The sequence below is a fragment of the Furipterus horrens genome, unplaced genomic scaffold (assembly GCF_987537825.1).
Source record: "Furipterus horrens unplaced genomic scaffold, mFurHor1.1.pri manual_scaffold_2, whole genome shotgun sequence".
In the NCBI taxonomy this organism is placed as follows: Eukaryota; Metazoa; Chordata; class Mammalia; order Chiroptera; family Furipteridae; genus Furipterus; species Furipterus horrens.
The window spans coordinates 152,349,352-152,374,837 of NW_028327172.1; the positions used below are offsets into that span (position 1 = coordinate 152,349,352).

General features: G+C 35.5%; 1 protein-coding gene across 3 annotated transcripts in view; it reads left to right on the forward strand.

Moving 5' to 3' along the window:
- The window catches only part of MPP7 (MAGUK p55 scaffold protein 7), a 293,758-nt gene that overhangs the window by 192,902 nt on the left and 75,370 nt on the right, over positions 1-25,486 (forward strand). For all 3 annotated transcript variants that reach the window (XM_090266643.1, XM_090266642.1, XM_090266641.1), the window contains 6 exons: positions 890-1,021; positions 9,040-9,121; positions 9,679-9,764; positions 12,851-12,925; positions 13,116-13,312; positions 13,754-13,818. In XM_090266643.1, coding sequence (XP_090122769.1) covers positions 890-1,021; positions 9,040-9,121; positions 9,679-9,764; positions 12,851-12,925; positions 13,116-13,312; positions 13,754-13,818 — 637 coding nt within the window. The remainder of the gene's footprint in view (positions 1-889; positions 1,022-9,039; positions 9,122-9,678; positions 9,765-12,850; positions 12,926-13,115; positions 13,313-13,753; positions 13,819-25,486) is intronic.

Here is a 25,486-nt window from a genome sequence, read left to right on the forward strand (position 1 = left end):
GACAACACATAAACGGATGAACGTGGCTGTGTTCCAGCAAGCTTCATTTACAGTAGCAGGTGGCATGGTTTGCCAATCTTCAGTCTAGAGAGAAGATAACAAAAGTTAACATACATTTTGCAAGTAGATTTAACAGAATATAGATTGGATATTGGGAGTGTAGATGAGAGTAGAGATTTCATGGTTGATTTCTAGGCTTCTGGGTGGAGAAATTTATGATCACGGCATTGCTGATTAGGAAACAAGTTAGTTAAAAGTCTAGGCCTGCTCACCTAAAATACTGAGTAATGACGTGTCAGAGTTCCAGTGTTTTTCTCATTTTTGGTCTGTAAGGACAATGTGACAGTGTTTTGTGGCATCTTATCACCGTAATAGTCATGACTAGAAATACTTACATTATATTTTTTATACACATATTAGTCATCTATTACACTAAAAATTAAAGAGAAAACAAAAGAACGAAAGCTAATCAATTGTATTGATCAGTTCTTTTTGTGTTTTCTGGTAGTAATAGGAAAGAAAAAGTATAGAGTTGTCTTGGACTCCTATTGTTTCATTAACAATATATCCATAGTCTCATTTTCTCCCTTATTTCAAGAGTAACACCTCCCCATGCTTGCCCCCAGCTTCCATCCTTATATGGGTGAACCAGAGAATATACAGACTAGGAGATACTTTATGCTGATCCTTGTCATACATTCATATCATTGGGGATAGGGCAGTAGCTAAATGGATCCACCTCCTGCTGATTTACATGGGTTCCTGTTTGTGAGAGGCTCCTTTTCAAGTAGTTGCCTCATTACCATTGTTATATCAAAACTATAACACCAACTTCTTTATACTGTTATGGGTTTGGATTAATTTTTTAATCAACCTTGGACTTCGCTAGGCTTTGCTCTCTGTGCATGACACTGTGGCTCAGAAGAAATATGATCCAGTATTGCCTCCTATGCCTGATGATATTGATGATGAGGAAGATTCAGTAAAAATCATCCGTCTTGTCAAAAATAGAGAACCACTGGTAAGTTTTGGTCTACATATTATGTTCAGATATAAGTAGATATCATGATATAGCTAAATCTGATGGGGTCATTCCATATATCTTCTCTTTAAAATATGCTTCCTCTGTGTCCTCAAACTGAATTTCAAATAAATGGAACATTTATGTCTAAGGAATATGATTTAGAAAAATGAAAATTAAGGCAAATGAAATGACAGCATTCTGTTGGTTATAAATAGCAATAATTTTGAAATGTGAATTGTTGACATTTATAAAAGAAAGCATAACATGCACCAGTCACACATGATTTGAGATTAAATGGTGCAACTAAAAATAATTGCTATGGCTTTTCTAGAAAGCTGATTTATTTTAAAGTAAGGAGAAGAAGTTATTCAAGTGTTTGATGTTTGAAAATGTAAATATAACTATTTATTTTAGCACCAGAATTTATATAATGATGAATTATGTCAAGGGGTCTATGGTAGGTAAAATAATACCCCCCCACCCCCAGTCCCAATGATGTCATGTCCTAAACTTCATAACCTGTGAATATGTTACCTTATATGCAAGAGGCACTTTCTATGGTTAGTTCAGGGTTTTGAATGGGAATGTTATTCTGGATTATTTGGTGGGCCCAATCTAATCACAAGGGTTCATATTAAAGTAAAAGAAGGAGGCAGGAGGGCCAGAGAACAGAAGGGGATGCGATGGTGGAAGCAGAGGTTGGAGTGATGTGGCTATGAGCCAGGAATGATGGAAGCTTCTAGAAAATGGGGAAGTCAAGGACTGGATTTTCTCCTATATCCTCCAGAGGAAGGCAGCCTTGCTGACAACTTGATTTTAGCCCCGTAATATCAATTTTGGCCTTTGTGTTGTTTTAAGTCACTAAATTTGTGACCATTTGTTATATAGCAGCAATAGAAAATAAATACACAGTGTATCTGTATTTTTATAAAAATACATTCAAAAGAAAAATGAATAAATTTCATTACCTAGCACTTGATTTTAAATGCCTTTTTTTCTAATTAAGACATTTCTGTGTTTTTAAAGCGAATAGGAATTGATATGTAATAGTTGCTGGGTCCTATGTTAAATACTTTACATACACTATATTTACTCCTCATGGTTGGTATGAGGATCATAGATTTTCTTTTTCCAGACCAGGAAACTAATATTCAGAGAACTGAAGCAACTTACCCAAAGTCTTACAGCTAATGAGTGATAGAATCAAGATGCAAACTTGGCTCTTTATTTTAAAATAACTAGTTTGTTTATTTTCTATTCCATATTGTGTCTTTACACTTTTCTCTTTTGGTTGTTTTTTTCTTTTTTGGTTTTGTTTAAGGGCAACTTTGGCGTATTGATAAATGCATTGGACACTTATGCTCAGAAAATGTACAGATAAGTTTGCATATTATAAAGGGGTTTATTGAGCCCACAAAGATCATTCTGGATATTCTAGGGCTCCCTGTGTTTCTGGTTAAGATTGTTTAATTTAGGTTATACTTTCCTGCTTTTTATCTGTGATTATAACTCTATGCTGGTAACCTAAAAAGCTCATGATTTTTATTCTTGAGGTGATAACACTTAATAAGAATAGGTGATACTCATGTTAGATGTAGAAAGAACTATCTCAGGGTCTAGCACCATAAAGTGACTAATTCTTGGTGGATTCTGTGCATCTGTTGATATGAAATACATGTTTATTTTGATTCAACCTTTTAGGGAGATCATTGAAAGACCATCTTGAGGAGGTCAATAATTAATAATTTCTTCGATTAGTCATAGTTTCCCCAGGGGCAGTGGTTTTTGGTGAGCTAACATTTAAAGAGTCATCAGCAACATTTAAGTCCCATGCCTTATGAAAAAATAAGATCTTCAAAATGTTTTTTAAAGAAATTTGGCATGTACTGCATTAAGATTTTGCAGAAGGTTTCACTGGACCTACTGTAATTTGTTTAAATGAAAAAATATTGAATGAAGTATGTAAAAGAATTTAAAACTGTGTTATCATAGTTTGTTACTATATATTTATTTAGCTGATAAGCATGTAACAACTGAAATAATTAGACCTAACTTTGAGGTGGTGATTCTTCATCTGTCACCCTCTTTTGTTATAGATTATATAATACAGGGTATTTAAATGAGAATCTGAATTACCATATTGGCAAGAGCAACATGTTAGAGTTTTAAAAAATCCTTATCCAAGAACATGCTCAGTGATTTTACAGAGAGGAGAAGGGAGGGAGGGAGAGAGAGAGGGAAATAGAGATATCGATGTGAGAGAGAAACATAGATCGGTCGCTTCCTATACGTGCCCTGACCAGGGGTCAAACCTGCAGCCCAGGCATGTGCCCTGTCTGGGAATCAAGCCCATGACCTTCTGGTCTATGAATGACACTCCAACTAACTGAGCCACACCGGCCAGGGCATGGCATGTTTGATTTACTAGGACCTTTGGATATAGAGAGCAAGAGGAGAGAGGAAGTCAACAGTAGCATAGGAGGATTTTTTAAAAATTAAATTAAATTAATTTTATTTTTGAAAATTATTTTATTGTTATTCTATTACAGTTGTCCAAATTTTCCCCCTTTTGCCTTCTTCCACCATCCCACCCCCCACTCCCACAGTCAATTCCCACACTATTTTCCATGTCCGTGGGCCATTCATACATGTTCTTTGTCTGGTCCCTTTCCCTTCTTTCACCATTATCCTCCTCCCTTCACTATGGTCTGTTCCATGTTTTCATGCCTGTGGTTCTATTTTGTTTGTTAGTTTATTTTGTTCATTAGAGTCCTCTTATAGGTGAGATCGTGGTACTTGTCTTTCACAGACTGGCTTATTTCACTTAGGTGACTAGAAGTACTGTACATTCAGTTAGCAAGGATGAAAGGAAACGAATGGGGATATAAATAACTTAATTTCCTTATGGTTACACTGAGCCTATGGGACTACATGGGTGCTAGGAAGAGGTTAGACATTAGGAGATGGAACTGGGGAAATTTCTTTTAAAATAGGTTGAATTGAGCCCTGGCTGGCTGCCTCTTGCACGCCTCCAGTTGGGGATCTGGCCCTCAACCCAGGGATGTACCCTGACTGGGAATCAAACCAGTGACGCTTTGTGGGATGACACCCACCCACTGAGCCACACCAGTAAGGGCTTCTCTTCTTCCAGTCCTTCTTTATCCAAATGTCATTTTTTCAGTGAGGCCTGTGTCTTTTCATGGTCTTCCCTCTACTTACTTTAGCACTCCTGATCTTTCTTACCCTGCCCTCCCCCACCAATCCCCAAAGTGTTTACCGCCTTCTAACATACTATGTAATGTAATATAATTATTTCATGTTTTGTTTATTGTTCTCTCCTGGTAGAGTGTGATTTTCATGAGAGGACAGACATCTTTGTTGTTGTTGTTGTTGTTGTTGTTTTCCCCACCATTGTATTATAAACCCTTAGAACAAAACCTGGCACATAGTAGGGTCTCAGTAAACATTTGTCCGCTTCGTTGAATCACAGAATAAGTCAAAGGGATGATTAACATTAGGTCCAATAAATTGGATGGCCCTATACTGAAATCCAGAATAGTCCATAGGAGAGAAAGATATGTCCTAGTCATAGTTCTGTGTCACAAACCACACCCAAATTTTTTGGCTAAAATAATAATTTATTATTGCTTCTCACAGTTTTGGAGGTTGGCCAGCTCAGCTGAGACTGAGGTCATCTGAGGGCTCCTTCATTCTCATGGCTGACAGGATGGTTTGGAAGCTGTGGGCTGGTCAGCTTTCTCTTTTTTCCAAGTAGAATCTCCACTAGTCTATCTTGGGCTTCCTCAAAGCATGGCAGTAGTTATGTGTTTTTATATGGTGGCCGGCTTTCCATAGAGCGTTTCAACAGGCCCAGATGGCAGCTGTAAGTGTCCTTGTAGCCTTAGATGTGTCAGAGTCATTTTCACCATTTGATATGAGAATATGATATACACATATGGAGAGGGATGGAATTGAGGACCTACATCTTGGAGACAAGACCCCACAAGTGTAATGAAATTATAACATTATGGGCAAAACGTAATAGAAAGATATAGGGTAACTGGGTCACCAAAAACTGTAACCGAAACACATGTTCAGCCCCCTGCTACAGTGAAAGCCAAACTCATGGGACAGGTGCTGATGCAAAAGGTAGCAATTTGGGAGAGTTGTTGACTCCTCGTCCCCCTTCTGGCTCCAGCCCACAATTCTTATAGGGATAGGGAGGGGAGGGCTTTTTTTTCTATTAAATTATCTTGTTAGCTTTTGGCATTCTTGAGTCCTCTCCACTCATCTTTCTAGCTTTTGGTGTGCTTGGGTTCTCCATTCATCTTTCTAGCTTTTGTGTGCTCTGGCCTTGTCCATCCATCTTTCTAGCTTTTGTTATGTCCAGTGTGAGGACCTCCTCCTGCGCCATCTTTGTCAATGTAGGAGACTCCTTGGCACTCCCTAACTGTGTATGGCAACAATCTCTCTTTCAAAACTCTGGATCCTTGTACTTTTACAAGGATAAATGGATGGAAGTCTCATCTTCTGTAAGTTACTTTCTGCTATCAAGGGACAAGTCTTATCTATCCCCAGGCCCAGAGATTCTTACTACCTACTAAAGGAAGGAGGGGGTCAAAAATGGAGCAAAGCCTTTATATGAGGGAGAAGGATTGCTGTCTTCAGAAGGTAGCTTACACGGTGCCTAGAGCATGGCACTGCTGAATAAGCAAAGCTGGTAGACGCTTCATATTTCAAGAGGCAGTGTTGCATGTAAACTTCCAAAGTGAGACCCAATGTGTAGACACAAAGTCAGACATTTAGTGAAGGGTATGCCTAATAGCTCAGAGGGATTTGTAGTGAAATCAGAAACTGGGTGGGGCTTTGGTCACCACACCCAACAGTGGGGTAAGCTTGCTGAGGAAGCCACCACCTGGGAAATGCAGACAAAGGTGTTATAAGTGCTCAAGCATGGTCATAAAGTACAGTAATTGTCAAAAAATAATAATAAAATAAAAAGTAACATTTTCAATTAGCTTTAGGACGTGCTGCCCCTTTCCAAAAGGAATGTTAAGTCCAGGTGTGGAATTAAAGCCCCAGGTAGCGATGGTTCTCGGCTGCTTTATCAACAGTTTGGTTCCCCTGGCTTGTTTGAGAACTGTCTTTCTGATGTCCTAGGCAGTACATTATGGCAACCTGGTTTGGTCAATTCACTGCCTCTGGCAACTTAAAAACACCTTTGCATCTTTGATATCCTTATTCCCCGAGGCTAAGAGCCCTTTTTAGTTTCCATATTGCCCCCCAGGCATGGACGACCATGAAGGCCTATTTAGAGTCAGTTTAGATGTTAATATTCCTTCCCTGGGATAGTTCAAAGGCTCTGGTGAGAGCTATCAGTTCCACTCTTTGTACTGAGGTTCCTACGGCAAGGGCCTGCCTGGGCTTTTATTACCTTGTCTATGGTGACTACTATGTACCTCATTGATAACTATTTCTCATGAAGCTGCTCCCATCTGTATATAATCCCCAGCCAGGTTCTGTCAGCAGCTGGTCCAATAGGTATAGTCTGCTGTAATAAACTTTGTCAGTAATTTCTAAGCAATCATGTTGGAGGTCTGAGCCTCTCTGAGTCTGGGAGTAGGGTGGTCAGGTTTACAGTAGGGGCGGATTGTAGGGTAACATTTGGGTTGTCTAATAAAATGGCCTGATACTTTCCCATGCACCCTGCTGTCAGTGAATACCCTCCTTTTTATTCCGGTAGGGTTAAGACCAGGTGTGGTGGTACAAATACTGTAGTAGGTTGCCCGAAAGTGAATGGATTGGCTGGTAATTAAGATTGCATTCTGATCACTTTGCCTTAGATAATTCCTGACTTTACTGCACATCATTTGCCTGTTTTTGGACAAGTTATAACCATTTGAGATTCAATTTCTCATCTGCGAAGTGTGGATAAGTAACATTAAATTAGATTAGTAGACTCTTAGGCTTACTTTGGTGGAAAAGTTTGAGATACATTAGTTAAGGGAAATGAAAGTTGATCTAACCAAACTAATTATTTATATTAAGAGTATTACATTTCCAGTCATCCTGGCTATAAGTTAACTGTTTAAAAGCAGAAAATACCAGTAATTGGTAAGTCTAAGGTTTATGACCATGGAGAGATGCTCATTCAAATCTGGCTTGAATGCATGTATCGGTGATGAAAAACTCCACAATATCATCCTATCACTATATTATTTGATTTTTACTGTTATGAGATTACCCTGGCTGGTTTGGCTCAGTGGATTGAGCGTCGGCCTGCGAGCTAAGTGTCGCTGGTTCGATCTTCCAGTCAGGACACATCAGAGAAGGAAAACTCTGACTCCAAAAAACCTCCGCTGCCTTGCGGCATACCTCTTCAGGGGAAAGGCTAAGGGAGTAAACCCCGACAGAAAATCCGGAGCCGGAGTCCCTAAGGCGGTTTGACGTTGTAGTCAACACCGGCAACTCCTGCGGCGCACCTGAAGCCAAGCTGTATTGACTCCGTCTTTCCCTTGGACCCTTCAGCTGCGAAGAGAGGGGGGGTCTGCTGCATGGGCAACAGCAGACCCTCCATATCACCCTGCCCAGGCTCTGTAGCTTCAGCTTCACTGGAGAGGACACTCCAGCATCATCGCAAGATGTCGATTCAACACGGGAGGAGACAGATACCGTGTCACTCCCGAGTCGGACTGCACAACCATTCTCGGCGGTGCAGATAGACTCTTAAGAAGCTACACCATCGTCTCTCGAGACGGACGGCTGCCGACGACGACTGTTATGAGATATGCCTGTGATAGCTGTCATATATAAAATATACTTATTACAAATGGATTTTTAATTTTGTTTACATACCTATTTTTTAGTGGTATAAATGTGTTTATTGACACACTTGAGAAAAATTCCACTTTCTTCTTCAAGGTGAATTCTGTCACCACCTGATGTGCATCATTTCAGCCCTGTGATGTGATGCAGAATGGCTTTTCTGAACTGGTGCCAGTTTCTTGGAAGGGAAAGTCATGGAAAGGTGTTCAAAGTGACCATTTGTGCCTGATGTTCTTATAAAGCAACATTCAGTTAATCTGCTTCTGAACATCCATAAATGAAGAATTTTTAGATTCTTTTTGAAATTGTTTCCTAATCTTATGCCAACATGTTAGGTCTGTTTGTACTAGGAACAATCCTAGTACATAAAAACCCTGGACTAACAGTTCTTTCTTCCATTAGTTTATATTAGCTTTGAATAAGAAATAAAACTAACTTTGGAGTCTTAATTATTTTATTTATTATTATCACTGAATTCATTTACTATGCTAGTTTAATAGAAAGACCACTGAACTAAAAGTCAGATGACCTGAATTTTATAGTTTATGTAATCTTTTTCTATTCACTTAATCTTCTCTCTCTATAGTCTACCTTCTTTGTGGGTATTTTTAAAGTCCTCACTTGAGGATATATTTTTATTGATTTTAGAGAGGAAGGGGGAGGGAGGGAGGGAAAGAGAGAGAAAGGGAGAGAGAGAAACATTGATCTGTTGCGTCCTGTATGTGCCCCAATCAGGAAACAACCTCAACCTAGGTATGTGGTCTATCTGGGGATTGAACCTGCAGCCTTTTTGGTGTACAGGATGATGTTCCAACCAACTGAACCATCCGGACAGGGGTTTGTGAGGTATTTTAAAGATAAAGGGAAATGAGGAAATAATTTAATCGAGAAAAAACAAATAGTATTTAATGGAAAGAAAATATTTGTGCTTTTCATAGTGTTGAAGAAGTTAAAGATTTCAAAAAACTTCCAATTTTGCTGAAAACCTTAGATAACGTATAGCAGAAAATTCTGTACCTAGTAATGAGCATTTGTAAGGCACATGAGTATGATGTCTGTTTCTCCTGCCTCGTTCCTCTCTGTTGAAGTCGTTGTTTTCGTTTTTTCCAGATAAATCTCCTTATTTCTTCTTCCCCTGTTGTCACCCAATACCCACATTTACCCACAACTACTTTTGTTTTTCTTAAAAGGGAGCCACGATTAAGAAAGATGAGCAGACCGGGGCCATTGTTGTGGCTCGAATCATGAGAGGAGGGGCTGCAGACAGGAGTGGTGAGCGTTTATATATTAAGTGAATATAGACAAGTAATGTTGCATGTCATATGTAATACTTTTCATATATAACCAGGAGGATAATAATCTTTTGACGTGATACAACAAAACAAGAAATAGGGTATTTTTCTCTGTGTCGCTATGTGGAAACGTATTTTAGTAAATGAGAAATACATAAATCTCTCTCTACTCTCTTGGTTGACATGGGCTTCCAAGGTACCCTAAGACTTGTTGCAGTGTTTCTGACTTGAAAGATGGTACTAAAAGCATGCAGGCTATCAGAAGTAAGAATTATTTTATAAGATGAAAATAATGTGCATTTCTAGACACAGAGCAAGATGCTATTGTCATTTCTTTGCCAGCATTATATTGTTGTGGTCTTTGATTCACCGATATGTAGAGACATGGAATCTGAGACTGGAGGAGCATGAAGGTGGCCTTTCCAATCCACAGATATGTTAAGGGAAGCAAACAGTGCTTCAAGTGTGGACACAATTGCAAATTTCAGTTTCTTTTGTAGGTAACACTGCTAATTTACTCAATTTGTTGTTACTCAGGTTTGATTCATGTTGGTGATGAACTTAGGGAAGTGAATGGCATTCCAGTTGAAGATAAAAAGCCTGAGGAAATAATTCAGATTTTGGTAAGCTGAAATTTTATTTTAAATTTGCAATGAAAATAAAATCGAATCACTATATTTCCTACTTGGTTATGAATACTGGATTTGGATTTAGCAGTCTAGGGTTTGAATCCCAATTCCATCACTTAATTCTTATGTGTTTTTGGAAAATACCTTAATTTTTATTACCTCAGTATTTTTATTTGCAAAATGAGAATAAGAAGAGGCAGGTATCTCACTGGAGTGTTTTGAAGATTAAATGAGCTAAAGAGTTTATTACAGGGCCTGTGCCAAATTAGGTACTAAATAGAGGCCATCTACTCTTGTTTTTGGTGATGCATTTATCTTTCTGTTTTTCCCACCAACATAACCAGGCTTTAGGCTTTGCTTTCTAGGTATATAAAATTGTAAAACTAATTTAGATGTCTTATGAAATCTAAAACAGAATTAAATTATGTAAAGCCTTCACAATATTAATTCTAAAGTTCATTTGTAAGGATAAAATAAAGGGAAACTGTCCCTGTTACATATGAAAATATATTAGAAACCTACAGAAATAAGAAGAAAGTTTAGTATTTCAAAACAGACCTCCCTGAATATGCAAATTTAGTATACGATTATGTTGGCATTTTATATAAGTGGGAAAATAATGAAATCATTTTGTAAATAGTATTGGATTAATTGATGATTCAGTTAGAAAAAATTAGGTCAACCCCTATTTTACACCACACACACATACAAAAAATCCCAGTTCTAGCTGGGTAGCTCAGTTGGTTAGTATTGTCTCATTACGCCAAGGTTGTGGGTTTGATCCCTAGTAGGGCACATACAAGAAAAACTGACGAATTCTTAAATAAGTGAAACAACAAATTGATGTTTCTCTCTCTCTTTTTCCTTCTTCCTCTCACTTTCTAAAAGCAATTTTTAAAAAAGTTAAAAGTAAAATAAATCTCTACAAATTAAATATTTAAGTTTAAAAAAATTGTAAAAAGTAGGAAAAAATGATATGACTATAGAACTGAAAAACTTCTGTATAGAAAAAGATGCCATACATAAATTTAAAAGACAAATGAGATTTTAGGGAAAAAATTTTAATATATATGGTAAATGGCTAATACTTTAATATATGGAGAATTCATAAAAATAAGAAAAAACATATACCAAAAAATTGGCAAAGCGTATGTACAGATAATTTACAAAAGAAAACATGAGGTCTGAAAAATACTGGATCAGTAGGGATTTAAAAGCTTGATAATCCCTAGAGTTCTCCAGATTATGCGAAAGTAGATATGTTTATTTGCTTTTAGTAGTAGAATAAATTAATAGACCCTTCTGAGGTGGCTATCCAAGCCTATCAAATTTTAAAATTTGCATACCCTTTAATCAAGAAATGCAGTTGTTGGAAATTAACCCTAAGGAACCAATGTAAATATGCATAAACAAGATATTTTAAAAAATATTTAGGAACTATTAATAAGGCTACATTGATTTAATAAGCAATTAGTCATCTACATGATGGAGTACTATGAAGCAGTCACAATGGCTGAAACATATGACTTAATAGCGGTGGTAATACTAATAATTGCTTATATTGATTGAGCCCTAAATAGCATTGTTTTAAGGGCTTTACATACCTTAAAACACACACACACACACACGCACGCCCACACACACACAGGAAGAATGGGAAGGGATTATAGAGACTTGCTTTCTCTCTGTCTATGCAACTCAGTATTATATGAATTCTTAATAAAGTTTGTGAATTTTGTCCTGGCCGGGTGGCTCAGTTGGTTCGAGTGTCATCCTGTACACCAGAAAAGTTGCGGGTTCAATTCCTGGTCACGGCACATACCTAGTTTGCGGGTTCAGTCCTGGGTTGGGACATAATATGGGAGGCAACCCACTGATTTTTCTCTTTCTCCCTTCCTCTGTCTAAAAACAGTAAAAACATGTCCTCGAGTAAGGATTAAATAAAAAGATTTGTGAGTTACTTTTATGATAAACAGAACAATGATATCACCATTTTGAAGTCACTCTTTTATAAAAGTCTAATATTTATACAGTTAAAACCCCATTTTACTTGAATCTCTGTGCTGTGCTAGAGCTGCTCCTCTGGTTTGCAAGAGCTGATTCTATGCAGGTCTCCCCAGCTTGGCTTCCAGTGGCTTCACACTGTAAATTGAAATTGGCTATGGAAATTGGCAAACAAAACAAATGAAGGCCTTTTTTATAAAACAGAGTCCTGGTTTACCAGCATACCATCAATAGTGAGCCTCAAAGAGATTTAGCCATTCTTTCCTTTCTCTTTCCTTCCCTGCATCCTTCCTTCCCTATCTGCTGTGCTCCCTGCCTTCCTCTTCCTTCCCTTCCTCATTCCTCTTAGATATGTGCCAGATAGTTACTGCTTTTATGGAGTTTACAATTAGCAGAGATAATAGATATGAAGATATAATTGTATAAACAATTACTTAGATATGATTATGATAAATGTTAAAAAGGGAGAGAGAGAAATAGAGATTGATACTAAAAGGAGACTTGTGGGTATTATTGCTTGTTTTAATTAAATTTGAATCAATATTCAATCTTTTCATCTTTTAATTAAGATATTACATTTGGTATTTTACTCACTAACAATATAATAATAATTCTTTATTATTTTTTCAGATGAGCAATGCAACTAATTGAATTATATAATTATAACCGCATTACTGATAGTGTAACTGTTTTAGTTTCTAAAAACATGGATGCTGATACTTAAATCTAATAGTCTGAATCTCGCACCTTATCTGTTCTCCACATTTATTATTGACCATTTAAGGCACTGTGCATAAGTAATTTGACATGGATGGTAATATATTCATTGGCATTTCAAAGTGCACAAGAGGTAAAATGGATTTAGTGGTTGATGTTTTTTAACTTATTTGACAAACTTCAGTGCTTTCTCATGTTACAGGAATTTCTACAAAAATAGTTTTCTCAGTTTGATCTATCTTAAGAGTAGAAACCCTAAGCTTGTAAATTTTCTGATGCATTTAGTGTCTACCTGTTTTATCATCTTTCTCCTTGGCTGTAGAAGTTTTCTTATAATTCTTTCTTTCCTCTGAGATCAGGCTCAGTCTCAGGGAGCCATTACATTTAAGATCATACCCAGCATCAAAGAGGAGACACCATCTAAAGAAGGCAAGGTAATCATTACCTTAAAATGTTTTTTTGTGGGAAAGACTAATGTTTTTTCATTTAATACATATCCTCTTTGTCATGACAAGTTTATTTGATATTCTATTTTTTAAAATTGTTCTTAAATTAGAGTTAGAAGAATGTTGGCCATTTTACATATTTTTATATTTACTCATTTTAAATAAAATTTTCCTCTAGATATTTATAAAAGCCCTTTTTGACTATGACCCTAATGAGGATAAAGCAATTCCATGTAAGGAAGCTGGGCTTTCTTTCAAAAAGGGAGATATTCTTCAGATTATGAGCCAAGATGATGCAACCTGGTGGCAGGCGAAGCATGAAGGCGATGCCAATCCCAGGGCAGGCTTGATTCCTTCAAAGCACTTCCAGGAAAGGTGAGCTCCTGGCACATAAGGATGGCCTTTCTTCAGCTGACCTTTTGTTCTCTGCAAAATGTCACTCCAGTATAGTGGTGATAAAATAAGCACCCAAACCTCGCCTTAGTACCCTTTATCCACCAGGTTTGGATTTCTGTTTTGTCTAACTAAGTATGAATAATAACCAAAAATAACATAACAGTACTAGGTCGTATTCAGTTTTTGTTATGAAACAAATGGAAAATAGCACATTAATATCTGAAACTGTATTGATGTGAAAGATGGCAAAAAAGAAGAGTGATTTTGGAGTGGGAGAATTCAGAAAAATTTGAAAGTAGAGGATTTATTTCTTAATTTGAATAACTTTCCAGCTTTTTCTTAAGACTTTTAATATTTTGGTTTTATGTTAATCTTGGATCTGTACTGAGAATTGATAGGCATATTGACCTTTTTCCCCAGGAGATTGGCTCTGAGACGACCAGAAATAATAGTTCAGCCCCTGAAAGTTTCCAACAGGAAATCATGTAAGTTTGTTAATAAGAATGCAGAGTACCAAATCTTGGTGTTTACTTTTGATTATTAAAGCAGGTATTTATGGTAGAACAGTCGGTCATATTACCTTGTGAGAGTTTTTGGATCATTATTTCACAGGAACCCAACAAATAAGAAATTCAAGATTTAAGTGACTCTTTTGACAGAAGAGGTGTTAGAAGTTATTTATAATAAACCCATGACTTTAAGAAAGAACTAATAACTACTGCTCTCTTTGATTTCTGAATTTAGGTATTTTATTTCTCCAAAATGAGGAGGTTTGGGTGAGATATTTCTTAGTAAAGATTAAGGGGAAAATTCACCCCATTCTTGGACACAAGAACAATTGTGCCTAAGAACAGTTAATTGTTCTTCTTCTTGGTTCCTTGCTTATCCAGAAATCATAGTAACTTTGACCTTTAACTTGTCTCTTTGGAGCTCTTACCAGACTAGAGTAAAAGAAAATAAGGGTAAGAAAAACAATGATGTAGGATTACTGCAAATGATAGTGTGGATTTAGGTGGATTTTTTTTTTTCTTATCGACCGACATCTATTTACATCCTATGTCTCTTAAATCCACATCCAATAAATTTCCGAATTCATGTTTTCTAAATGTTTCATTGTTCTCGGCATTTTAAGAGTTAAAAAAAAGAAAGCCCTTTGTTTTCAGCATTGAAATTGTATGTTAAAAGGTGAAACTAGCAAATAAATGGTACTGGAATTTTACACCAACATCTGTTTTTAGTATTGTTGCATTTTTCACATCTTCTGTTATTTCTGTCAGTTTTTAGAAGCTTATAGCCCAGGAATTACATCATAAGAGAGCCAAACTACAGTTGGTATAAATCTCCCAAGCAAGCAAATACTTCAAGTGCAGCAGTGATTCAAAAGCCTGCTTGTTCTTGCTCCTCTAAGTCTGGACAGAAGGAAAAAAAAAACTTGTAGAATGCCACATGTATTGTGACATCAGAAAGCTTAAAGTTTAACCAGAACGTTGCATTATTTTAAAGTGTGATGAATTTTCCCTGGCAACTCCCCAGTTGAAAGAACCTCTGAGGCATCAGTCTGACTTGTTGTGTGAGGGGTTTAAATTTAAGGGCTGCACATTTCTAATATATTTTGTGCACGTGGAGTAAAATATGTGTAACTTTAAAATACAATAAATATGATTTTCCTTGAATCCGAATCCATACTAAAATTTGTGAGTGTTAGGCAACTTCAGAATGTACAATTTGATGTAATTATGAATTTTTATTTATTTAAAATTTTTCATACGAGTTTCTTTAATCTATACGAAGTGGATAGATTGTCTTTTTAAAACTTCTTCCCAAACTGGTTTCAGTATAGATGAACATGAATGTGAGGGGGAGGAGGGTGTGTGTGTAAACAATAATTGTAATGCAGGCTTTTTTGGCCTAATTTTTATATGCAAATACTTCAGTATTTGAATCCAAGAAATATTTATTCCAAGATTTATCTTTACTGAAATGTCATCATTTGGATGTGTTAGTATTTATTTTTCTTTTTCTGCCTCTTGAATACTACTTATTTTATTTACTGATCCTCCTTTTACCCTTTCTTCCTTCATTTTTTTTTCTTTCTGTTCTCTTTTTTATTCTACTTTTTACTAGATTTTGATGCACTGAGAAATGCATTGTTTGTTACCATATATAAGTGCTCTTTATTTTTGAGTAGAAATAAATCTGGTCAATATTATCTAAATCAAATCACTAGTATACAGTGTATATGATTTTGTTCAAAGACACAGTGGTGTATATAGTATATATTACCTTGTTCAAAGACACAGTATATGTCTATGAAAATTAAATAGAAATCTAGCATCTTCATTCTAAAAGAACTAAAATTCCATTTGAAATTTGTTGCCTCAGAAACCCCTGAACTCAAAAGTGATGCAAAAATCATGGTGCTGGTTTGGAACATTTTAAAAGCCATTTAAAAGTACTTTGTTTTATAACTTTTGTATTTGATAGAGATTCTTTATATAACTTAATTTTGTAAAGGCCATCTGACTCAACATTCCGGGACTTCAACATTTGGTACTTAGATTTTTGGAATAGGACATTTATGTTATCATACCTTGTTCTAAATTATAGAATAAGGCCACAAAGAAAAGCAAATATAATATAAAATATTTTATTTTTATGACTTTGAACAATAATTCGTGGAATAGGCTTTAAGAAAAGTGTGTAATTTAATGCAAAATTTCTAAAGGAATAATCCTGTCGTGTTGGTATTTATAAATTTATGAAAAAAATACTCATGTTGATAAAATTTTTACAAGTGCACTTAAAACCTAGGAAATTATTGTTAAATATTAGATTTAGAATAATGACTTTAGTATGTATCAGACTGACCAGTTAACTTTTTCTTTTTCACAAACTGGTTGCTTGTACATATTACTCTTACTTTACTCTTTATTTGATTCACAGTGTTTCATTCACTGTAACTGAAGTTTGCGTGGAGAAAAAGTTCATGGAAGATGGGACTGAATGATAGAGGTTCAGTGAGTGTCAATAAAGAAGTAAAAAAGGAATAGAGAGCCCCTGTACTATTATTTTTGCATTTATATTTGTTCTGGAGTGCTGGATCCTGGCTCCACAGTGAATAAAATCAAGAGTTGTGATAATGCTGACTTCTGCCTTGAACACTACCATCCTAATGCAGAGCTCTTACATGTGGGTGGTGTTCATGTTTGCTGCTTGGTTAGCTCCTCCACTTAGCTAATACATGTCCAGAAAAGAGGCTTCTTAAACAAAATAATTTGCCTTTTAAAATGAAACATAGCTAACTAAAAACTAAAACATAAAGTCTTAAATCAAACATTCCTAAATCTTAGAAGCATTATGTAAAGACTCATATCCTCCTCCTATTTTGGGGGGGAGAATACTTTGCTCAACAAAGGAATTATTAATAGAATTTTGTGTCCCCTTCCTCCCTCCTTCATCTGAAAATAGGTTCTCACATAATAGGTATATATTAGTTATAGAGACAGAAGAGCGGACTCAGATGTCTTATAGGTTTTCTTTGATATGGCCACCTTTTAGATATTACATGAAAGGCACAGGTTAAGTGTTTTGGAAATGAATAAGAGTGTATTTTATGTCTTATGTTACATATTGAAGTGGTTTTCATGACGGAGTTGGCAACTTGCAATTCGTGTGTTGATATCATTAAAAGTACTCACTGATTTTCTGCTAAAAGCTTTTTTAACAAAATAGTTTGGTTGCATTTATAAAGCAATATTATATTACCTAACCTTTAAGAAATATGAATTTCTTTGATTACTTGAAATAGTTTACTTTCTGTTGAAATCAAAGTATTTAACTTAAGAATATCTTTCTAATAGCATAAATATTAATTTAAATTCAACTTCAATGGGGTGTAATTTATATTTAAGTCCAGTTTATATGGTATTTAAAAAGACTCTTATTCATATATTGTATTTTATAGCAGAATATTCAGGTATATTTCTTTACAATGCTCACCTTCAATTTTTAGTTATTAAGATAAAAATATCTGAAATTTTCTAACACTACTGATTGAATAATATCAATTAAAAATTTTCCTTTTACTAAAGAAGGTGAAGGGATTGGCCAAAGAACATATATGCATGACCCATGTACACGGACAACGAGGGGATTGCCTGAGGGTGGGGAGGGGGACAAAGGGAGGAAAAGCTGAGACAACTATAATAGCATAAACAATAAATACAATTAGGAAAATAAAAATAAATAAAAAATTTCCTTTTACAATATAGCTCTTTTAGAATTCTTGCAATGAAAAAAAATACAAAATGTACATTTTTTTGCCTCTTGAAGATGGTAAAAATATGAAATATTTTATTTTAGAATTTGTTTTAACCAACTATGATTATTATCATGTGGGTAAAAAAGATCTTTAACTGCACCCAAAAGATCTCCATTCAAACATGGTGTAATCCTGTTTGAAAAGCATTTTGTGGATTGAAGATCACAATCTACTGTCAATAGAATTTAAACAATGAGTAAACAAACAAGTTTGCTGTATGTGGTACCAGTATTCCAGAAGGTCAAATATTGGCGAATAATACATATAAAATTTGTCCATATTTGTTATAATACATCTTTTCAAGTTGAGTAAGCTCCTTCCTCCTGGCATCTTAAATAATGTTTATTTAGTGTTTTCACCCATAAAGTTAATTCATAAATTAAAAGTTAAGTAAAAAATTAACAAATAGATTAGATAGCTTATGTTCTTATATTAAATTTGTGTGTCTAAAACTTTGTCAAACATTGCCTTACTACTGGTGGGATTTTGTATAGCAGAAACATATGGGGTTTTAAAAAATACTAAAAGTATTTTTCCCCCTAATACTAATTGGTACTCTTGGGGAGATGCCAAAGTTCACAGTTTGTATGGAAAGAAGTGAAGATGAACCAAGCTGCAAAATGCACGTCTAGTTACTTCATGTCATGAGATGGTTGAGGCGAAGGCCTTTCTAATTGTATTGCTTACTTTTTGTCTCGGTAAACTGTGTTTTTAATATATGAAGATATTGCTTGTAAAACACTATCAGGGGATGTGCTATTAGCTTTTCCATGCAAAGGATTCTAAGTCATACTGCTTCTTGCCTTTTGTCTGGGGACCCAGAGCCGTACAGGTAAGAGAGCAGATTAATAATTAGGGGTCTCGTCTGTGGTCATGGTTATTGCAAACTAGTAGGGGACCCTGCAATGTGGAGAAAGGGGAGACCTCTTTCTACGGTTTTGGATTTAACTTTGCCCCTGTGAGTAATATTACACCTAGGTAGACACAGTTTCTCCATTTGTCCAGAGTATCAGACAAGTCCTCTTTAAGAGATAGCCAGCATCCTGGGAAAATTTCTCTTGCCCTGTTATGCAGAGCTCATCAAATGTTTTGCACAGGAGCCTTTCCACACCATTCTCTGAAGGCAGCAAAAATGGGCTGTGTGACCTGTTGGCCTCTCTGTGCTTTTTATAATTTTCCCATCCTGCTCTTTGGTGCTTGAATATGTGGAGAGTGGATTCCTGATGAAGCTGGGGAGAGGAGAGAGGCTGAAGCTAATGGACATGTTGGGAGGATGTGGGAGTAGACAGGAGACTTCAAACTTATTTTCCTTAACCTTTCCCCCCTTATCTTGTATTTTCTAGCTTGTAGTACAAGAAATTAAAAAGTGATTTTGGTGTGATAGTGTAGTACAGTGATTAAAAACTCAAGTCTGGACCAGACTGCATGGATCCAAATACCAGTTTTGCCACTTCCGAGACCTTCATTTCTCTGTATCCGATTTCCTATCTGTAAAACGGGGATTACAGTATAGCATTTGCCTCATTGAGTTGTTGGACAATTAAATAAATTTATGCATTTAATGTATACAGAAAAGTGCCTTACCATGGTAAAAATCATGCCAGTATCCTAACTCTTTTCTGAGATCAGCCTTTTATGTTGTTTTCCTCTTTGTTTAAACTTGGTAAGTGTAAGCAAAATTCTTTTTTGCTTTTCCTACTGGATATCTAGTAAGCATGATACGTTCTATTGGAGATACACGTGTGTTTTATTAAGCTAAAATACCATTGTCTTCCTACTTAGGCATTGCATGGAGGAAGCATTCCTTTTGAGGATTTTTGCAGTATATTCATGACTTTTTATTAGAATATGAAATATGCATATACTATATGTAATGTAGATTAGAGCTGTTTATTTTTATTGTGAGTTGGTTCTGGTATTTTAAGTTTTGGGGTTTTGTGTGTGTGTGTGTGTGTGTGTGACATGGCTTTACCTGACACTGGTTCTCTAATCAGGCTATCCTATTGTTCCTGTAAGAAAATGTACTGTGTTAATCATCTACTTCTGGTGGAGTGTCTGATATCACAGCCTGATCAGTCTTAAGCGCTGCTCATATTATTTTTACCATGCTTACTTGCTTGGCTTTGCTAACCCATCTCACATAGTTTTATTGTTTGTTTTCTAATAATTTGTTTAGATGCACATTGCATTTCAGAGCTACTAAGAAATGAATAAGAATAAACTCACCATGTGGGTGACTCATAATATGAGCCTGAATAATAATGGTTTGCTTGTCATTTTTGCTAATACTGTTCAAATAGAACCAATACAGTTTGAGAATCCTTAGGTATTTGAAAGTAAAAATACCATGGTACACATTTTCTCCAATGTTTCTTTGACTGGCATTCTGTAGTTTGGAGACAGAAGCAAATAGAGAACTGTTCTGATAAGTCCCATTCACTCTATAAGGTTATGTAACAAGTATGTTCTACCTTGACTCATAGTTAGGTTTTGCTTTTGTTAAATTGCTAGTTCTATACCCTCCTTTACCTTAAGGTGAGTTTCCTAAGTCAAACTTAACTCTTAAATTACTCTATTAATAACCTAAGGATTGTTTAGGATGACTTTTTAAAATACCTTCCATCAAATAATATAGGCAGAATGAAAGTAATAGGTTCTGCCTGACTCATTTCATATGTGTAATAAGTGATAATTGTCAGGATATAATTCAATTTACAGGATATTTAGATATTTTATAGGCAAAATTGGTTGTTTCTAAAGTGTTATCTTCTTTTTACTGTTTTTATCATGAACAGATTAGATTAAGACAGAACTGTTCTATGATAAATAAATGTCCCCTTATTGAGGGTATTATTGAAAAAATACAGTATTTTTCCCCATTTGTGTATTTAATAAGCTATATGAAAGCTTTGTGTTTTTACTACTTAAGTATATACATTCTTTTTAGGCCAAGACTACAGTGCAGTCTAAAATACGTTTTTTCAAAATTTCTATTTGTTGATTAAAATTTTAAAATATTTAAATACATTTGTTTTTTTCCTTTGGCTTTTCTAAGATGAGGAAACAGTTGAGTGTGGTAGGTGGATTTATTTTTTCCCCTTGGATGAAGCATCTTCCTGCTTTAATTGTACTTTCTGCACATTTAATCATTTTCTTTTTCATTTTCTTTGTGCTTCTCAGAGGAAATTAAAGGTATATGTATAAAAGCTTCCCTGTACAGTCTAGTAATTTTATTTAGTTCACATATGTGTGGGGCTAAGTTGAATGTAACAAACAGTTTATAAAAGATTACTGTACATTCTAACTTCCAAATTGACATTACAGTACCAAAAATCATGGTTAGACTTTTTTTTTTAAAGAAAGGAATGTATTTCCTTTTGTCTTTTTCTTTCTTTCTTTCTTCCTTCCTTTTTTTTCTTCATTAAGCAGAAATATAGAAGTAGTTTGAAATAGTACATTGTTTTTTTCTCTGTCAATAGTCTCAAATAAGAGTGGATAAAGAAAACGATGTTATTCAAATATATTGAAAGAATTATTTTAATGTAAGGATGTGGGGAAATATTCTCAGCTATTTGATTTCTGCATAAGCTGTGCATTAGTTCCAGAAGTTTTTGTATAATATGCGAAGATTAGAGGCCTAAAATCATAAGTACTCCTTGACTCAAGTTTTTAAGACATACATAACCCAGTAGTCATTAAATTCCTAGAAGTAATTAATAGCACATTATTTTTAAATGTTTTCATCTGTTCATTTTTAAAACCAAAATAAATGTAGAAACATTATGACTTTGTTCCTTTCCAACACAGCATCTATTCCTATCAAGAGAGAAGATGTATCTTAATCTTAACCTTTCTGTCTAATTCAGTGAGCCAAAATAAGTGCTATATATTACATATTAGCAAAGAGCCTGATATGCAAAAATAAATTTACTCTGGGGATCAGGTGTTGTCATTTCCTTAACTATGAAAGTATAAACATCTCAGGCAAGTCTTTTATAATTTTCTTGGAACTTCAACAAGGAACCTCTGAAGAAGGTTGAAAAAGAGTTGCATGCTGTTTGAAAATGCTACTTTAAACTTAAATATAAAACAAAATGTTTTATGTTTAAGAGTGGCATTGTGAGGACTTTGCTGTGCTTTACATAGTAGTCTTAAGTAATTTATTTTTTGCATCTGTGGCTGGGCTTCTAACTTCTGCTTTATTTCTTGGCTTTTGTTCTGTATGCTTTTACACTCCATCCAGAAGATGCTGACTCTGCTGGTAACAACAGTGGAACCTATATAGGTGAGCAATTGGCTATGGAAGAGGTGTTTTTTCTTTCTGTTGTTCTTCAAAACCATTATATTATTTTATCCTAAATTAGCATTAGCATGTCCTGACATTTAGTGGGGGAAGCATGAACCTTTATATTAAACAGGCTCAATGGGTTGGACACGAAGGAATTCCTAGTGTGTTTTGGTTATTATTCAAGAAGCTTTCCAGATGCTATATTTTTGTAAACCGTTACATATTATTTTTGAGAAAGGAATGAAAATGATCTATTTGTGCTAATTTTACTCCATTAACAGTTACCTGGACTTTTCCAAATTATCTGGCTAGCTGTGAATTCAAAGCTTCTATAACTTAAGTCTTTCTAAAACTTTTTGGTTGTATTCTGATGATTTATTATTCCCTTAACAATGCTCCCCCCAAGAACCATTGAATGAACAGATCCAAATATAGTTAAGTTTCACAATTAACTTGCTAATCTGTTTTAGAAGGAAAAATTTCCAGTTTAGAGATGCCAAGGAATATTATAAACAAAAGCCAAGATACATTAATTGTTCAAGGCACCAGAATGATTTTCATTCACATTTCACTTCAGACCTTTCCCACCCTTGCCATGTATCGGCACACTGATAACTTCTCTACTTTCAGTTGTGAGAGGTGATAGTGCAGAAACAGATTTAGAGAGAACTGCTTCAATCTCCTTATCTGCAGGTTAGTATTTATGTACAGTTGATACTTGAACACCATAGGTTTGAACTATGTGGGTCCACTTACATGTGGGTATATTTCATTAAATATACAGTCAGCCCTGTATCCCCATGTTTCACATTTACAGATTCAACCATCCATGGATCGAAAACAGTATTTTCCATCTGGAGTTGGGAGTTGGCAGATGTGTATATGTTATTCTGTGCCATTTTATATGAAGGACTTAAATATCTGTAAGATTGGCTGTCTGTAGGGGAGGAGGGTCCTAGAACCAATCGCCTGTGGATACCAAGGTACAACTGAGTTTTGGGGGAGTCAAAAATTATACCTGGATTTTCTATTGAGCAGGGGTTGATGCCCCTAACCCCTGTGTTTAAGGTCAGTTGTATATGATAATACCTCTTGGTTATTGAAGAAATGGGCCAGATATTTTACCCACTTTACAAAAAGGAGATTGAGGTCCAGAAAGCTTAAAGGATTTACCTAAGGACCTAAAGACAGTAAATGGTGCATTGTGGCTTCAAATCTACATCTATGTAACTAATAATACCTGTACTCTAAAAAAATGCTGCACTCTAGTTTTTTATTCTACAAAATAAAAAAAAAGCAAAAATATAGAATATTCCAATTTTTAGCCTAGAAAAAACTGTAATTTACTAAGAGAGAATTGGATGATCAGAGACCAGTTAAAATTTTATTAATTCTTTACTCATTTCAGAATAACACAATGTGCCAAATACTCTGTATGTCAATTAACACCTCCCCTAACATCAGCAGAAACTGTAATGGCTTTAAAACAGTAAGCATTTTTTATTCTCCTGATTTTGTGGTCAGCCTGGCAGTTCTGGTCTGTGTTGGATTGCTGAAGTTTTGCAGTCTGGTAGTTTGGCTGAGGTCTGGTTGATCTGGGGGTGGGGTAGGGAGGGCAGTGGTCCTTGGCTGGTTGAACTTGTTTCTATTTCCTATAGTTTTCTACCCTCCAGGAAGCTAGCCATTATAGTGGTCTCAGGGTTCTGGAGAGTAACAGAGAAAACAATCTCTGGTATGTTAAGTGCTGTTGAAGCCTCTCTTTGCATCACTTCTCCTAATGTCCCATTGGCCAAAACAGTGTCATGGCCCAGCCAGAATCAGTGTGAGAGGAGACCACCTCAGAGCGTGGATACTGGGAGAGGTGAAGAGATGGGCAGCCATGAATGCAAGCTACTACCTCTCAACATAGAGGGGTACCTGGTCTCTTTACTTTAACGGCTTATATACTCTAGTGTATGTCCAGCCAATGAAATAATTGTTCCATAAAGCATTATTGAATGAGTATCACATAAAATGCTATAATTCACAGGAAGAAGTGATCGTCTCAGTCTGAGGCAGAAAGGAACTCAGTCCCACAAAAGATGACAATAAAATTGGGCACCATGGCTTAGCAGCAGAAGATGAAGGTAGAAGCAATAGCATGGAGAGAAATGACTGTTGCAGAGGTGTATTTAAGTTTAGGTGACACCTAGATGATAGGGCTGGAAATTCAGCATGCCACTGAATAATGTGAGATCTTCAATGACAGACTAGGTAATATATACATTAATAAATGTTTTACCTAATTTTTGCACTCACATTATCCTTTGCATAAAATTTTATTCAAAAGAATAACATATGGGTTTTTAATCTGTATTTTAAAGCATGTAGGAATTTTATAAAATTACTATTTAATTGATAGATAAAAGTTGAAATATAAAAGCAAAGGTGATCAACAAGGTTGGTTTCTTTAAAGAGCTCAAAGAAAATGCTGTGAGCTCTGGACATAACCCACTTGTTCTCTGGAGTCAATGATAACATCTGAGAAATAAGTTTACCAGAAACCAAACTGCAAGGTGTCGAGATGTAACAATGGGCAGTGAAAGAAACCGACTGAGTTTATGGTGGCTTTTTATACTTGAGATTGGGGATATTTTAGTGGGAAAGGAAAGGAAGATCAATTTTGTAGATATAGAGATGATTGAGCTGATGGGTTAAAAGTCCCAGATAGGAAATAACTGGTTAAATAAACCCCCAGAGCAGACTAGATGAGATGGAACTGAGACTGTGGGAGTGCTAAAAGAATTTGGTCTTAGCAGGTGAAGTTAAGCATGCAGATAACCTATGATTCAGAAAAAAAATTTTTTTTCTTTTGAAGAGGCAGACGGCTTTGTGCTTCCAAGAGACCATTCTATTTACATCATCCATTTACAGGTGAAAATAGGACACCATATAGGTAAAATGGAAATATCGTCAATAAAAACAATACCAAGCTTGTGGCCCACTGACAATCTTCAGGTTGTTTAGACAAAAGATATATTTTTGTTAGACACACAGATTTAAGGAATTTCATGAAAAATGTCTGGCTCCTTTGACAAAACAAAAGATTTGACGAAGCCATTTCTCAACTCCTAATTAGCAGAATTGAGTTACAACTGACCGTTAAATGGAACACAAGTTCTCTAGCTTAACACAGTCCCCAACACTCCTCATTGTATTGCCAGTGCTGAGACAGGATATCAATTGACATTCTCTTAACACTTATGTTTGTGCTTGTATTATAGTAATTATTTTCTTATATCCATGTTCTCAAATGTGGGAAAACAAAAGTCAATAAAAGTATTTAAAGAAAAATGGGACAGTCAGTCCTTCAAGGACTGAATGTTGTACAAAATATGTTAGTGTTGACAGAATAAATCTTAAGATTATTCTACCTACTTAGCTTCCATAGGATTTTTACTTTGCAAGCCCAGATTAACTCTCCACTTTATTCAATCCTGGTCTTATAAGCAATAGTTGTCCTTTTTGTACCTTACTATGGCAAAGGGGAACCATGGCCATTATG